Raw genomic sequence first — 17,865 nt, 5'->3', positions numbered from 1 at the left:
TTAATTAACTTAAGGCAGTTTACATTGTCTTATATTACTTTTACTTTAAGAATACTACTATATAGAAATAAATAAAACCCATTTTCATATATAGGATTCAAAGCAGAGCTCACATTTTTGTTGCTTGGCAACCATATCTTCATGATAGTTAGGAGTTTCTTTAGCTGTTGCATTCTTGAAGAGTTAAAATCATTAATCTTAGTGGGACTATTTGAAGTTTTTTACCTGAAGCATTTTGATGATTTCTTCAGGTTTTTCGGTTGCTCCGTCTCTTCCTGTGTGCTACAGCCTGAATGGTTTGGGGGCAACTTTTTCACTAATATAGTAGAATCCTCTTAATTTTAGGGCATTGTCCCAAATAACCAGTTGTCTTGATTATTGACAAGGCAGTTTGCTTGAGCTTTTGCTTCTAATCTTGATGACTTCTGTATTAAATCAACAGGAGTCTTCAATGTCCTGCCCACTCTACAGCACAACCACTGGTCAATTAGCCACATGCATACAAATGTATGCAATTGCGGTTCTGATTACGCAGCAGTCGTGTTTTTCGTTATGATCGTGCTAAACCAGATCACAAAGTACAGTACTGCTTCCTTCTTGGGTCAGCATGTTGTACTCCACCATCAAGAACAAAAAACCAAATCTATGTCCCAATCCTTGGACTACTTCGCTGTTTAAAGTCAAGTGTGTGTTGTAAGACTTTTCAGGATCAGGGCCAGAGTTAAAAAAGCAAATTAGGGAACTGTTTAAGAGGAGAAATTTTACTGTTTTACTTAAAAAACAAACAAACTCCTCAAAACTAGGAACTAAATTTCAGCCATATTAGTCATTCTTGGCCTAAGGAAGGAGGAGATGGGGATTATTATATACTAGATTAAACAGAAGTCACTAATCTTTAATCCTTCTGGTTTCTTACTAATCTAATTAACAGAATTTAAGGAAATTCCTACTAAGAATGTAAAGATTTATTCCTTTAGTGAACTGATGTCCTATCCTGTGTGCTAATGAATACAGGAATATAGCCCCATCTCCTGGAATAAAAACTAATTTTTTCTTCTTTCACATAGTATTTTAAATTGGAACAAAGTACATCAGAGATCATGGAAGGAAACGGGAGGGAGCAGGGAAATTGAATAGAAGAATATTTGCAGAATGCCTGCAAAGATGCCCAGATCTATGGTTTCATTTAGAGCCACAAGCTACACTGCATACAAACATACCGTTTGCGCCTGTCTTGCATGAAATGAAATCCTCTGCAGAGCTGCTGAACGAGCACAAAGAATAACGACTTCTCCATGCTGAGGTCACTTCTGCCCTGTGTTCTTCACCAACTTGCATGCAAAGCGGACTGCAAATGAAACACCTCTGTAGTTGCCACGAAAGCTTAACTACTAGCTCTCGTTGTCTGTAACACCTACCTTCTGCCTCTGGAACAAAGTAATAAAATATCAGAGTCTTCCATACAGCTAGAATAGTAGTAACGTCACTTTTCCAACACCTGTTTTGATCTACCATATGGTTGTAATTTTCTGACCTATAGAAGTACAAAAACTGTGGTAGATTTGCATTCTCTCAAATTAAAAATATGAAGGGAGAAGTGAGGTATCAGCTCCCCAATAGAAAAGTCAGAGACTCCCAGTCAACATGAATGTTAGATACCAAACAAAAAGTGGGCACACCCTTATTTACGGCCTTGCAAATTGTCAGTGGGGCTGGCCTGGCCCCTCTGGTGCTATGTAGACCAGTGATCTGCTAGGTCACTCCAATCCTTGACTCTGGGAGCCAGCCTGACCCTGCTCTGCTGTGAGAACCCCCCTCCTGGGCTGTTCACATACAGCCTCTGGCATGTAAGCTGCTCCTTGGATTGTGCAACCGAATGACACTGGCCAATATCTCTGGTCCCAGACACAACCCTAGGAACCTCCGTCTTGCAATGTCCAGTTATGCCCGCTGGACGCTGCAAGCTTATATGAGTGTGTCAATTTAACAAAGAAACTGATATGTACCAGGCTTGTTATCCCAAGGGGAGTCTCTGTCACACGCTTCAAACCAAACTCACTGCTTCAGGTAGAATAAACAAACAAATTTATTAACTATGAAAGATAGATTTTAAGTGATTACAAGTCGGATTTGGGCCAATGAAATAAAAGCAAAACACATTCTAAGCTGATCTTAAGTGTCTGGGGTAGCCGTGTTAGTCTGTATCTACAAAAACAACAAGGAGTCTGGTGGCACCTTAAAGACTAACAGATTTATTTGGGCATAAGCTTTCGTGAGTAAAAACCTCACTTCTTCAGATGCATCTGAAGAAGTGAGGTTTTTACTCACGAAAGCTTATGTCCAAATAAATCTGTTAGTCTTTAAGGTGCCACCAGACTCCTTGTTGTTTAAACTGATCTTAACACTTTCAATGCCCTTACAAACTTAGATGCTTCTCACCCCACCCCCCCCCCCCCCAGCAGTCCCCATCCCAGTGTAGACACAGTCCCACTAAACTCATGCTCTGGGAGTCTGCCAAAAGTATCCCACATGCTATCTTCCTTTGTCCTCTGCACCATCAAGTCCGGTGGACAGTCAAGTTTCCCCACACTACACCATGAACAAAAGGGCTAGAGTGGCCACATTTGGGGAGGCGGGCGCTAGAAAGTCTGGGATATGCATGGTTGGACTCAGTCACTTGGTGCAGTGTAGACACCACAGCCCCAGGTTCAACAATTCCTAACCTGGGCTAATGATTGTAGATGGTCAAGCCGTAGGTTAAACCCACGGACTGCTAACTCGAGTTGTACTAATTCTGGGCTTACATTGCACTGTAGACATATCCTTAGACTCTACTGTTTTCTTTGTCTGACCACAACTGGGGATGGAGGTTCAGTTGTGTTGTGCACACACACACACACACACACACACACACACACACACACACACACACACACACACTTACTTGCCCTTTGCTTCTTCAGCTCCCAGCTCTGACAGGAGAGGTTAGTGGCTCCACTTTTCACTTGGGAGCATCAAGCAATCTTTGCCTCCAGCATTCCTGGTGATGCCAGAACAGGCTGAGGTTCTGGCTCTTTGGTGGTTATCATAGAAACATAGGGCTGGAAAGGACCCCCTCAAGGTCATCTAGCCCAGCCCACTGTGCTGAGGCAAGGTTATGAAAGTTTACATGGTCCTTCTTGGGGAGAACGGGGAATGTTGCCCCAGGGTCCCGATCAAAGTGTTCACATACCTAAGCTCCCCCCGTGATGTTAAATTCTGCATTTCCACTACAAACTAGGTCACTATCAAGTTTCGCTACAGTGGCATGACTGCTGTGCCGCCACTCCCAGAGGCTGAGGTAGAAGTGATTGCGTACAATCTGTGAAGCACTTTGAGATATTTCTGGATAAAAGGAAACCATTAAATGCCCACTATTAAGCTTTTCTATTTCAGCAGCCAGTTATTCTCTGCAGTTATAATGTGCAGGGCTAATAAGTATCTAAATGCCCTAAGTAACCAGCTGAGAATAGATCCCTCCAAAAGGTAAATGTAACCACTCCACAGTGTATAATCTCACCAGGGTGCCTGGTAGAGAAACACATTAGAGTCCATACACAAAAAGGGAACAAGCTTTTGGAATAAGAAGGAACCCCTTAGTAAAGCACAAAAATAAGAGGTTTTTGATGGACTTTGAAACAGAATTTTAATAGAAAAATATAAAAAAAATGAAACAAAACTGGCCAGCTGAATGTTCAAGTCACTTAAAACCTCCAGCCATTCTGTCAATTAACTCTAGCTCTTCGCTCTTGTGGAGGTCAGACAGACTTCTAAGCAAGTTGAACGTTCTCCCCTGAAACGGACGCCTTCAGATGCAACAACTTTTCAAAACAAACGAAAGCAAAGTGTGAGAGAAAACTTCAATGAAAAAAATACTTCACATATGTCCATAAAAGGAAAAAATGAACCAGAACCACTGGACACTTGCTGGCCAGAGTAGCACTGATTCTTTCCAACTGCAATGCCAGTATCTCAGGCATCTTTAAACTGTTGGGGCAAAGCTCTTAGTTACATCATTTGTTTGGGACCAAGGAGAAGGACGCATGTCTCTAGTCAGAGTTACTGGCTTTGGAAGAGATTAAAGGGATCCTTATAGCCAGTCCTCTAAAGTTAGATTATTGAAAAGTAAATCTCTTGACCTGGTTAAATAGATGAAGGTTGTTCAGACACACGGCATTCCTAATAGGTAGCTGTATTGAGGGTTTCCCCTCAAGAGCCCAATCTGAAATGAAGAGGGTATTAAGGAGCTGGGACCTGGATGGTCTGTATCCTGCACATGGACCAGATGTCGGACCTCCTGGTGGAAGAGAGGCGGTCACAAAGTGCTGCATGACATGATGAGTCATCAATTAGGAGATGCGATGGGGGGGAAATTGGTCCTTAAACAGGAGGCTGGAAGTGTGTGTTGTTTCCTCTTAGGGCAGGTCTACACTACCCGCCTGAATCGGCGGGTAGAAATCGACCTCTCGGGGATCGATTTATCGCGTCCCGTCAGGACGCGACAATCGATCCCCGAATCGACGCTCTTACTCCACCAGCGAAGGTGGGAGTAAGAGCCATCGACGGGAAGCCGCGGAGGTCGATTTTGCCACCGTCCTCACAGTGGGGTAAGTCGGCTGCGATACGTCGAATTCAGCTACGCTATTCGCGTAGCTGAATTTGCGTATCTTAAATCGACCCCCCCCTGTAGTGAAGACGTAGCCTTAGAAATCACCCGGGGCATCAGGCCTGAGGTCCTATGTCAAGGAGCTCTGGAAAATACCAACTACATCAGTCAGAGCAGCCCCAAGGCCTCAAACCCAGGTAAGGGATTATTCCATGCATTTGCTCATCAAGTCTTTAAAGATAGTTACTCCTATGGAGGGAGCTGCCATCTTAAAGCAGGATGGGAAACGGATGCATCACCCAGCACAGCACATGCACTAAAAGCAAAACTTCCACACGGGCAGGCAAGATATGTGCATTCACTTCGAAGTAGGAGAGATCTGTTGACACCATCAGGCTAAGGTGTTTAAAGGACCCTCTTCTATGCTATGTAAAAATGCACATATAGAGACAATAGCTCTAGTGAGAGTGCTCTGGTGACCCAAATCTAAGCATGTTTCACTCATTCCCACCCACACGTTTTACCAAGGTGAGCTGCTATTTTATTTTCGATACAGAGACTGAGTTGCTATGCCAGGACTATTATTCACGGGTTCCTTCCTACACCATTTACCCTTTTTCCATCCCACCTGCAATACTACAGCTACCATGGGATCCCTTGTGGTGGTGAGACACCCTAAATCCACCAAGTCCATCTCCTGGCAAGGGCAAGACAGTCTCCAGAGAGGATTCAAACTACTTAGACTGATACAGTCTTGCATAATACGAGCCATGATACCCAGAGATGACTTTTGCCAACTCAAGAGTGTCGTGACAGCGTACAACGCTCACTCTCCTGAGGTGGATTCTGCCTACTGACAGCATCACCTGTCCAAAATCGGGGGAGTCTAGTTCATTCTTAAACCTGGTGTCCAATATGGTAGCACATTAAGGGCCAGATTATCAAGCCCATTCACTCCAATGGGAGTGCTTGAGTGAGTGCTCACATGTGAAAGGGCCACACACAACCTTGCTCTAATTTAGATGTTAAACTACTGTGCTCACTCAAAATTAAAAAACTCATTGAGCAAGCAGCCTGCTCTCATTATTTTCCTCCCCTTTCGCCAAGAGGGACCATGAAAACTTTTTACCTTTTAAGGTATGTCAACACTGCACCTGGGAGGTGTGATTACAGCACGTGTAGACAGACCCCAGCTAGTTTTGATCTAGCTTTGGATCAAATCTAGTTCAAGAGCAGGGAAGCCTGGATAGCACGTATGGCAGCCACTCAAGTAGGTACCTGGGGTCCTGGGCGGGCCCCTACATTGCATTTACACCTCCCAACTGCAGTGCAGACATACCCTGAGATTAGGGACTAACCCAATTATTGGCTGGGAGGGGTGGGAGAAAAAAGTTTTTCAGCCATCTTGCCTAAATCATGCCAATGCCTCTGTAGACACGCAACGTTTATTGGCTATAATTTGATGAGATTCTTATCAAACGCACGTAAAGAATGTAAAGAGTAGTAAGTATATTTTAATTACTTTATTGGGACTGCTATCTACATACAGTTCAGTTTTCCAAGTAGTCAAGGCAGTTACTTTTAAATAGTTTAACATGTCAGAATCATATAAAACACAGCTGGAACCAAGGTACAATAGAAATATATACATATTATGGTACATTGAGTGCTTTTGAATGTGGCTCATCTCATCTCTGGTAACTAAGGGTCTCATTCTGCTATGCTTTTAGACACATTGAGGAGCATCTTACTATGCACGCAGCTCCATTGGTCTCATATGGGGCTACTTATATAGCAAGGTGATACTCCGTGTGAATAAGGATGGCAGAATCCAGCCCCAAGCAATTAAAAGAAGTTGTGCTATACAGATACTGTAACACAAAAATGAGTTGTCACTTCTTGCATTAGACAAGATTAACACATTTGCCTGAACTCCTAGATTTATACAAAAGCTAATGCAGCATCTGAGGAAGTGCTGCTTCATGATTGCAATTTGTAGTTGATTATTTACTCTATGTACATACACCCGTGTTACAAAATTAAGAGAAAACATTGCACTAACCAGAGCCATAATACTGCGAGTTATAGTCCCCTGCATTAATACTTCAGGGATCCTGATCCAGCTCAGCTCCAGTCAGACACCAGCATCTCACCAGCCTAGTTTTCGCCCTGACAGGAGTTTTCAGATGTGAAACGCTGGCTTTTGTGTGCCAAAATACTGCTTGTTGCTTTCTTTTGGAGGAACTCAGTTTTGTAGCAGGTGAAATGCTAGGATAGTTCTTATCCTAATGGAGAACACCTGTAAGGAGCTGCCAATTTCATTACTGTTGCTGATACTTCCTTCCTATTGCACAATATATAGCTATGTGCTGCGGCGCCTTTCAGTAGGTGTTGCCTCTTGAACTTTGCCCCAGCTGAATAAGATCATCAAGTACTTCAAATCTGTAAAACCTTCAAGATCACAGTGAATATCGGTGCCCCTTTATTTTCCAAGGCCAGCACTGTTTATTCTCAGCCTCAGTCAGACCAGGACAAGTAATTTACTGCCTGAGTGCTACCACCACCGTCACAGGAGAGATCCTGAGCTGATGTCAATTGGCATAACTCCATTGACCTCAGAAGAACTATGCCAGTTTGTACCTGCAGAGGATCTGGCCCTGAATTCAAGGGACATTTTCAGGTTTCAAGTAGTTGTACTGCAAATCAGCTGGCCAAAGTCACACACACACACACACACACACACACACACAAAAAGGCAGGTCTACATCGGTCTCTTTTCATGCAGTGCTGAAGGTCTCAGTCTGTTGATCCCAATGATGGGAAGTACTGACTATGTTGCATCAGAACCATGGTTAGCAGAGTTACTAATAACCATCGGCTTAAGTAGCAGCAAAGGGAAAAAACCATACATCACTCTACAGAGTAACTATTCTTTGTATCAAAATGAGGATGTTGTGGAGTGTAAGGACTATAGCAGAGAGCAGAAACCGGAATGTTACCCATGTTCAGATTTGGTCTGTTACTCCTAACACACAGCTGATAAAATCCACTTGACAGTGTGTCAATTGAGCTGTCAGCGTGGGTTAGAGACGAGTGTATAAATTAGCTTTTCTGGGTCAGCTGGAGAAGAGTGAAATAAAAAGTGAAAACTTGTAATATAGACCTGGGGCAGCCATATAAGTCAGTGTCATGGGCTCTTCCTTTTGGGGCAGATATGTAGTGATGCTTCCTCCTAGAGCTAGAAAAATCTACATACAATAGGAATGAAAACATGGTTGAGTTGCATTCTTAGTTAAAAGCAATAATTCCATGATACTGGGTAAGTCACTTGACCTTGTACAAAGCCAACTTAATTGTCAAACTGAGCAAAAAGCACAACCCCACTGAAAGCCAGATATATCCGGGTAAGCATGACTCTGATGTAAGTTAGAACATTAGAGGGAAGAAAATGCATAAACATGCAACAGCTGCACCTCAGGCATCAGTGCTTGACTCACTGGATTTATGGGATTCTGCTGTAGGGAGACATGCAGTATTGTCACCTTCAGCCATCCTTGGCGTGCACTGCAAACTAGTTGATGACTAACGGATTCAGAAACACGAACAATCACGCTGTACAAAGGGAATGGGACTTCTCCAGCTTAAACCCAAGTTAGACTCCTCTCCTTCCTCTTTCTACAGTAGGATCAACCAAATGTAAGAATCGAAAGGAGTTTTTTGCTTGATAGGACATGAACGCTACAGCAGCGTCACTTAACAGCAGCTCAACACCAAGCTGCATTTTTATACGAACAACCTGGATCAGGTCACCACTGCTGAAATTTTTTAATTGCCCGATCCACCTTCTCTAACCCCCATGCTTGGGTATATGAATTACCATTACCCTAGAAAGAGAAGTGTTGGGTAGAGGGAAATGCGTAGTTAAGACTCAGTTACTGCACTGAAGCTAGTATTAGCGACAGCCCATCATAGCAGATAATGGCCCTGAATACTTGTGCCGTCTCAGACGTCATATTTAATTTTGGCTGTTGCCTATGTCCTACAAGGCAAGTTCCAAGGACAATGGAACTTGCCTCTAACATACATACAATACCCTCATTTTACTGGCCTTTATTGTATTGAAGCTAAAATAAGTAAACTCTTGGCACGTCTACAAAAAAATAAGTAAAATGAATAAAAATGAAAGAAGTGCTTATTTTCAAGTTGTGGCGATCCACAGATCCCTGCACATCATACCAAAAACACCTACTAATTCCGTTTCCACACAGAGCACCAAGAAAACTGAACATTCATTTCAATGCTGCAGAAGCAAATATTGTTTAGAAGGGTTTTCAATCTGGTTTATATGTATGAAATGTCACTGAGGTCTGGATGTGGAATCTTATCTTAAGAACGTAAGAAAAATATTGTGCTGGCAAGACTTTTTACTTTGAAGGAATGTGATAGTCAAAGTTTTGTGGGAATGAAATGAAATGATTGGAATTTATCTTCAAAGGACGTTAGTATCATTAAAAAAGAAGCTACCATTAAGGCAGCATGATTCATCATGCAAGACAAGGCAGTGCTTCTTGCACAGAAGTCTCTCTTGAACGGGATAAGAGAGATCTGTAGTTTAATTAGTTTGCTTCTGGGGCTTTGGGAATGTCTGGTTTACGTTCCTATTGTTTTCAGGTTTTTGCAGTGTTCGACTGCTCCATTTCTGTGTGAGGCTGCTGAAAACTAATTTATGACAGGCAGGGCAAATTGCACTTTACTGCAATGAACTTAGCTGCATAGAAGTTCAGTACAAATAAAAGGACAATGTAATGGTCATAGCTGGCTACAACACACAAATATTGTTTACAGAAGCCTGTAAGAATGGAACTTGTAAAGTGCATAACAGGACAAGTTATTCACTCTGATTCTTACAAGGTCTGCTTCAGACCACTGTAGCAGTAATGAACATTGTGGATATGAATTGACTTAGATTTTCCATGACCAGGGTGCTTATTTCAAAGCTTTCTATGTCCCTTGCACTATCACACTAGACACTGATGCAAATCACACACATCCGCTCTACAGATTCAAATGCACGTTAGCCACTGTACAAGTTGTGTAATACTTGCAGAGCTCACCTATTTCTCTCCAAAGTGTTCCATCATAAACTGGCCAGCACCAGGTTTCAGTGCTCTGATATGTGGGACAGTGTACAAAAATCTGTATTGGATGCTGTCCTCTTTCCTGTGGCTGAGCTAATAAATCACCCCATTCTCAATCTTCTTGAGTAATATGTTCCAACTCTGATCCCTACAATAGCTTGCATCTGCCAGCCTTATCTGTAATCTCTCAGGTCAGAAACTGAAGTGCAGGTAAGATGCAGATTTTACATTTCAGATGCACGTGGCCTGTGCAGACGCAGGTTTGCAATCCTTTTGCCTACTGCAGGGAGCTGGAACGGCAACGTAAAGTCCAGGGTGTTTGTGTCCTCTTCTATCAGGAAATGTTTTCTTTCACTGTGCTTCCCCGCCCACCACAACGTGTGCTTTAGCTCAGCAATTCAGACCCAGCCCTGTCCAATGATCTGGCACCATCAGGAAATACTTGTCCATTGCTTCACAAAACCTGGTCCGGTACAGTTCTGGAGAGACCACAGTTGGCATTTTACCTAGTGTTTAAAAGAGACAATAATGCCACAGTTTGAGATGGACCAGAGTTCACACAGGAAAAATCAGGTTTGTATTACAGTAGTACCTAGAGCCTTGGGGCTCTATAGCACGGACTGCTGCACCCACCCACCCACCCACCCATGGTGCAAGAGTCTCTCAGCAAACAAGATAAAGGAAGTAGTAGCCCCATTTTACAGATGGGCTCGGAGACAGAAGTGACGTGACTAGTCCAACACCAGGCAGGGCAGAGCTGAGAACTGAACACAGACTCCCGTGTCCCAGTCAAGTGCCTCAGCCACAAGACAATTCTTCCTCTTGAGCTGCTGACAGCTCATTTGTAAGCATTTCCCCTTTGAGCTCCTCACAACCGGCACAGGTGTAATGATACTAGAAAGTCACATGGTCAAGCACTCGTGCTGAGGGGAACTTCGACATCACAGCGAGTAGCGTGAGCCACTTCAGCATGGTTTGGGAAGGCAGTGTGGCTGTGATATCCGGGAGGAAGGGTCGCAGGCGGAAGAGAGGAATCAGATCGTCTGAGCACACGGGGTGCAGGGAGTTTTCACAGAAGAGATTTCGTTCCCCAAAACCAAGAAAATGGGCATTTCTGAATCTGCTTTTAAAAGATTAGTGACCCCTGCAAATAACCCAACAATACAGAGATAGCGTTACTCTAAGACGGGAGAGCAGTGAGATACTTTTTGTAGGGCAGGGTCACCTACGTAATAGGCCAATTAACAGTACCACCCATGTAGATACATTGTGAGAACACAAGACTCTTACACTGTGCACAGCCTTGGGAATGAGGGAGAAGAGGAAAGAGTTGCAACAATAAATTTGTACGAGAGAAAAAGAGTGGTGGGGGTGAAGGGGAGAGAAAATAGTATTGCCTGAAATCTGTCAATAGCAGTGCCAATAGAGTGGGTTATCAGAAATAATATTGGGTGGGTCTTGGACTCACCTTGTCCTCCCAGGATGCCTGTTGACTTCACCACCATTTCAAGCTTTTTGTCCCAGGTAAAGGTGCGAATGTAATCTGTTACAAGTACAGAAAGACGCGTCATGAAGTTCATATTCCAAAGAGATATTTCTGGGTAATTAGAACTACAATCCTGGCATGTGGCAAAGAAATTCAAGTTGCAAGCATTTGCTGCCAACAGAACAATTTCACATTCTTAGCCAGCGGGGTCTCACGCTGGCAGGGGAAATAGCTCAGTAGCAATGAGAACACACCAGCTATTCACTATGTACACAAAGATATTGCTCAGATATGCTTTGCCTTCACTCACATTAGTGAGAGCTCCAAGCACCTTGTTATGAACTTTTCTTCATCCAGCTGACCCCAACCCTACATGTGCAAGGAGCCGCCCCACACTGGTCCTACAGTTCATAAGGTGGTTGATGATCAAGGGTGCCCAGCGATGGCTTAAGATCTAGCAACTCATTCATTTTAAGCTAGTATTATTACCCTTTATTAAAGTCTCTTTTGCCCACAAAAAGCAACTGGTGCGGCTTTCAGAGCACCTCCCAACTTTCCTTTATGGAAAGAAGGGCTGGGAATGCCAGAGGTTACCCTGAACAAAAGGAAAGGAGGACAGCATGGCTTGGGCAGGAAAGTCCCAGGGTTGCTTCTAAACCTCTCTCCTTGGCACATGAGCTAAAGTCAATACAGCTTCTCAGGCTTATGAGAAAAACATTGTTTAAAAAAAAAAAAAAAATTCTTCATTAGGTCATCCTGCTTCTCTTATTGCTCTCCCACATGTTGTACAGAGTCCCTGTAAGCAACATCAATTAGTCTTCATCCTAGCACTTACTCATTGCAGTTGCCCAGCCTTATATTCAAGGCTTATTATTATTTACGGAAAGTGTTATTTTTAAGTGAATGTTGTTGCTTTCACGGAGACCTGCCGATTACAGATTTTCCATTCACTGCACAAATATTTTCCAATATTTACTGAAACTCCTTCAATAGCCCACGCTTTGTGGTGAGCTATGCACAAGCAGTGGGGCAGAAGAGAATTTACTGAACAAAATGCAAACAATGATGGTCCTAGCATCAGCCCTTTGTGTAGCTATTCAAATGGCAATGACCTCAGGTATGAATTCGCCTCTTTTTAAAACAGAACAAAGTGGGAACACTGACGCAGCCTGTTTTTGGATAAAAGTGGCATCTTTGTAAGCACAAAGTAGAATGCAAGAGGAATAAAAAACTATTCCCATCGGTTCTTCAGGGAATACTGAATTATTTTTCTCTTCTCAACTCAATCCAGCAATACTCAAGGCATGTTTCCCTGAGGGATTCAGGTTAAAAACAGAAGTGATTTCCAGAAAATAAATAAATAAATTTTAGAGAGCGTGTGTGTGTGTGTGTGTGTGTGTGTGTAAGTAAATTATAGATGAACTACAACCAATTTTCACTTGAAAAGTTAAGAGCAGTCTGTACAAATGGACATTTGTAAGCAAAAGAATAAATGATGCAAAGCTTTAGATTGTATTAGGACCAGAGTTAGTTCTGTAGATCTTGAATTTGAATGTATTCAAAGTCACCTTAGTATGACAGGTACCAGCGGAAGTGATGGAGAAACAGCGTGACATGTAGTCAGAGATCCATATGCTTACTTCTCTGATATGTTTATTCATCATCCAGCAGAGGCAAATAAGCCTTCCATAACGCCTAAAATTTTGTACTATCACCATCTTTTTCAGGATATATGCAGGAATACCTAATCATCTAATGTAAAATGCTACCCGAATAACTAACAAACGCAGGTAGTGGTTATTATAGGAAAACAACAGATCCCGCCGTTAGCAGACAAGGGAAACAGATGAAGTGCCCATTTTTCCACTAAGTTTGCTTACAATGCTCTTGGTACAGAGCTAGCTCATCATATGAAGAGATTCACTACTTAGAAAATTGGCTGACACTGCTTAAGTGACTGTGGGAATGAACATGCAAAATACACCTCTACCCCGATATAACGCAGGCCTCGGGAGCCAAAAAAAGTCTTATCGCGTTATAGGTGAAACCGCGTTATATCGGGGTAGCGGCGGCAGGGCTCCGATGGTGATTTAAAGGGCCCGGGGCTCCCCACAGCGGCCAGAGCCCTGGGCCCTTTAAATCTCTGCCCGAGCCCCGCTGCCGGATATAACACGGTAAAGCAGCCCCGCCCCCCAGAGCGCTGCTTTACCACATTATATCTGAATTCGTGTTATATCGGGGTAGAGGTGTAGTGAAATATTCATCAGTGCTTTTCATTTAGAGGGAGAGCTACAATTTCAAGCTGTTTTCATTATATAAATTAGGAAACATCCCAGTACTGGTAGGTTCGCCCCCTCCCCCTTTGCTCTCCCAAAAGACTCATAGGTTTGTGCAATTTCCAACTTTAGTTAAAAACAAAAACTTTTTGAAAGTAAGAAATCCCTGGAAATCAGTTATGGAGACCAACTAGGCCATCTAAATCCTTCCCAGGCTAACGCAAGAGATTGCTCCCTCTACGACATTTAGTTTTGGCCAATCTAGTTAATTGTGCAGAATCAAAACCACCACCACTTAACGGAAGTACTAATTTACATTTACTGTACATGGAACATTTGGGGCTGCTGCTTTTAACGGCATGAAATTTTGGCTTCAGTTCTTTCAACTATTAAACACTGAAAGCCATTCTGAGAGCTCAATAGGAAGCACAGAGGATTCCCTAGCTCCCATCTTAAGAGACCTCAGTTTGGAAACATCCTTTGGGATGCGTTGGCATCTTTATTTTGAAAACCAATTTTCCCCTAAGGGGTTTCAAATATGGAATGGATTCACCAGCCAAGCCTTTTATTCAAGATTGGCTGTCTAAGGAGTGTTCTAGTTCAACACTAAGTTATTAGGTGTGATACAGGAACGAACAGGTGAAATTCTACAGCCTGTACATCTAGGCTGACTTCCTGCATTGACCATAAGGTCCCTTCTAGTCTTAAAAAAAAAATTAAAAAAAAAAATTAAATCAAACCTATGCATTTTTTCTAGGCCCATCTCTGTAAGTTTATTGCAAGTTGACTTAAATTGCCATTCAGCTTGGACAGGAAAGGCAGTGAGGAGAAGTATGTAAGGTGGCATAAATAATCCACTCTCTATTTTAACATGGACTTTGACTCCAAGGCATGCAAATTAGACACCAACTTGACTTTACTTTAAATGACTGTAAAAGGTACTCAGCATGCATGTTAGCATTTGAACAGCTAGGGTTACGAGCAAACAGGCAGGCCGGGAAGAAAGGAGTGAGAAATCCTTAAGCTTTCACAGTCAGTGTGATCTTACTTCAGCAAGGTGAAAGGCAAGTGCTTATGACATGTGCCTTTGTTGAGTTGGGTGGATCCAGTGAATGTTTGAATGGGGTCATTCGCCCACATAATTCTTCAAATATATTAGCCACAGATATGGCTCTGACTCCAAGGGAGGCTTCAGAAAGGTTCACCGTGAACCGCCCCGCCACCAACACACAGCTTAATTCAAAGGAAGATGCAGAAGTCACGAATAACCACAGATATGGTATGGTGGTGATAAGAAACACAAAGTCCATGAAAAAAGCAACAGAGGGTCCTGTGGCACCTTTAAGACTAACAGAAGTATTGGAGCATAGGCTTTCGTGGGTGAATGCCCACTTCATCAGACGCAAGGGCTCCCTGCGGAAAAGGTGCCACAGGACCTTGTTCCTTTTTACAGATTCAGACTAACACGGCTACCCCTCTGATACTAAAGTCCATGAAGTTAAAGTTAAGTACTTGAAAGAGCAAGAGCAAAGATTACATACCAATGATCCCAACCACCAGCTCATTGCTAGTATCATCGCGGCCAACCAGCAGGGAATAGTCAATGATGAGGTGGCTGGAAAGAAAGTGGGAATCGCTGTGGATGGAAGCCCTCAGCACAGCCTTGCAGTGGGAGCGGATATACAGAGGGTTGTCCCGTACCATCTTCAAGAGATTTTCATCTAGCAGGACAACATCGCAGCTTTCCTTCCCAGTGTCTGTTTTCACATTTCTGTTCCGCAAGGAGCCCTTCAGGTCAAACACCTGGCAGGGGAGGACAAGAGCACTTTGTTTCATTGGAAGAAAGTCTGTTTTACCCACTTTCCACTCTGTTAGAGAGACCAGTGTATCAAAAACTACAAATTGTTTTACTAGGAGAGCATGAAATGTCAAATATCTTACTCTTAAATCAATTACTCCCAAGTTGTATATATAGGATTGAGTGGTAACTAATCAATGGACCTTGAAGAAGATGTCAGTGCACTGCTTACAGATTTTATTGTATTATGATTTGGACTTTAAAGGTGACCTGACATGATATTTTCTTCTAAAACTGCTGAATATAAAAGAAAGCGGATGCTGCCACTTTTTGATGTTTGCATTCTGCTTACTGGGAACCCCACAGGTCAGTCGTAAGGAGAAGACATTCGGGAGAGGGTGAATCTTACATGAAACAGGCCATGGTGTGGCTGGGAAGGTTAGAGGATTAATTGTAGAATTGTAGCCAGTTGTGGTTGCTGCAAACACAGTACAAGATAGGCCATACAAACCTGTTGATCTGGCCTAGAAACCTGGTCCCTTCAGCTACCAAACAGCTGTGCTCCACCAGTCTAGCAAGAAGTTAAGCTCAAATATAGAATGTCTCTGAGGCAGCAAGCCACCACAGGACAAGCAGATCACATATACATTAAAACCATTAGAATTAGATACCGCAGACACTATAATATGCTTAAACCACCACCACATTTCTTCAAATAGTAGTTTAGGCATAGGGTCAAGATTTAACCACCTGGTAAGGATAGACGGTCAGCAATAAGCCTTTTTTGATCTAAAAAGATCAAGTCAAATTTTAAGTTGTGTGTGATTTTGGCTAATTTTCTTCTAACATTCAAAAAAATTCTGAGTCTTCAATTTAAACCTTGCAGTTCAGGGCAAGCCACCGTGAATAGCCAGAGATGCAAGGACAAATATAGGACATCTAATGGAAAAAAGGTTGCAATCTTAACTATAGCAGTAGAAGCCATTTGAAGATGACACTTTTATGCCTGGTCTACATTACAGCGGGAGATCGATCTAAGTTACACAACTTCAGCTATGTGAATAACGTAGCTGAAGTGGACGTACTGAGATCTACTTACCGTGGGGTCCACACTACGTGAGGTTGACTGGAGACACTCTCCCGTCGACTCCCCTTGCGCTTCTTGTTTAGGTGAAGTACGGGAGTCGATGGGCAAGAGATCTGCGGTCGATTTAGCGGGTCTTCACTAGACCCACTAAATCGACCACCGATGCATCGATCGCCATGTGTCAAACCCCGGATAAGTGTAGACAAGGCCTGAGTCAACATCTTTAGGGTGAAGATGCCCCATTAGTATCAGTGGCAGCCCTATTGCAGCTCTCTGTGTCAGAAGAAGCACTTTGGAAGAGAACGATGCATCGCATAGTTATTCCTCACCTGAGCCATTTTTCTGCCATAGAAAAGGTTTTCCATGACAAGCAGATCCAGCTTTTTCTCAGTGTTGTTCTGAGAGTTCTTGTATCCAATCCGATACACTCCAAGTATTTTGGCCAGTGCTGTTGGTTTCTGATCAAGAGAACAGAGTGATAACATTCCAATAGTTATGGTAGTAAGCGTTACATTTCTGTGCACCAGAACTTTCATTTTTCATCCCAATACATTTGATTTTTAAGTCCTGGCAAAATTTCTGCATTTTAAATTTAAAAACACATCCTTTCTTTCTATCAGACTGCCAATATATACCCAACTCCCCATTATACCTTTCATATCTGTTAGTCAGGGCCGGCTCCAGGCACCAGCGCAGCAAGCAGGTGCTTGGGGCGGCCAAAGGAAAGGGGCGGCACGTCTGGCTCTTCGGCGGCAATTCAGCAGTGGGTCCCTCAGTCCCTCTCAGAGGGAAGGACCTGCCGCCGAATTGCCACCGAAGAATGAAGCGGCGGTGGTAGAGCTGACGTGGAATGACGACCGATCGCGGCTTTTTTTGTTTGTTTTCCCGCCGCTTGGGGCGGCAAAAACGCTGGAGCCGGCCCTGCTGTTAGTCCCCCTCATTTTAATACGACTGGCCTGAAAACAATTAACTATTTAAATAAAAGCCACGTTCCAAACACCAGGCTATACAAGCTCCTACCTTCTGCTGAACAGCATTAGTGATGTAAGTGAAGTAGTGTGGGGCAAAGTCAAGGAAGGACTGGACCTCCAGACGGGGCATCTGCTTCAAAATGAATCTGTCATCTGTTTCCACATTAGAGAAAGGCTATGTCATTCCAGATGTAGGAAAACAACATTTACTGTAAATATACATAGAGACACCCCCCCCCAAACCCTTCAAAGAATCTAACTTCAACTGTGTACCTTATAAACTGTAATTTCCTCTTTAAACCTTAGCAGCAGAAAGTTGTGTCCATAGGCTTTACAGTTCTAGGTGTTGGCTCATTTGAAGGAATTAAAAACAAAAGTCTGATTTGCCTTAACCGTGAAAGCCAGAAAGATTGAAAGAAAACTGTAATCATTCAATTATATTAAAAACTGGCATCCCTTGAAGC

General features: G+C 43.0%; 1 protein-coding gene across 3 annotated transcripts in view; it reads right to left on the bottom strand.

The window, feature by feature from the left end:
• Nucleotides 1-6,178: 6,178 nt before the first annotated feature.
• The window catches only part of PIKFYVE (phosphoinositide kinase, FYVE-type zinc finger containing), a 96,141-nt gene continuing 84,454 nt past the window's right edge, over nucleotides 6,179-17,865 (bottom strand). For all 3 annotated transcript variants that reach the window (XM_024200970.1, XM_024200971.1, XM_024200972.1), the window contains 5 exons: nucleotides 17,451-17,554; nucleotides 16,760-16,888; nucleotides 15,087-15,348; nucleotides 11,252-11,326; nucleotides 6,179-10,289 (listed from right to left, as the gene is read on the bottom strand). In XM_024200970.1, coding sequence (XP_024056738.1) covers nucleotides 10,174-10,289; nucleotides 11,252-11,326; nucleotides 15,087-15,348; nucleotides 16,760-16,888; nucleotides 17,451-17,554 — 686 coding nt within the window. In that variant the 3' untranslated portion in view covers nucleotides 6,179-10,173. The remainder of the gene's footprint in view (nucleotides 10,290-11,251; nucleotides 11,327-15,086; nucleotides 15,349-16,759; nucleotides 16,889-17,450; nucleotides 17,555-17,865) is intronic.

The sequence above is a fragment of the Terrapene carolina genome, unplaced genomic scaffold (genome assembly GCF_002925995.2).
Source record: "Terrapene carolina triunguis isolate 2854851 unplaced genomic scaffold, T_m_triunguis-2.0 Scaffold62, whole genome shotgun sequence".
Taxonomy (NCBI): Eukaryota; Metazoa; Chordata; order Testudines; family Emydidae; genus Terrapene; species Terrapene triunguis.
The sequence above is the reverse complement of the archived record's forward strand: the minus strand, read 5'-3'. Positions and strand labels throughout refer to the sequence as shown.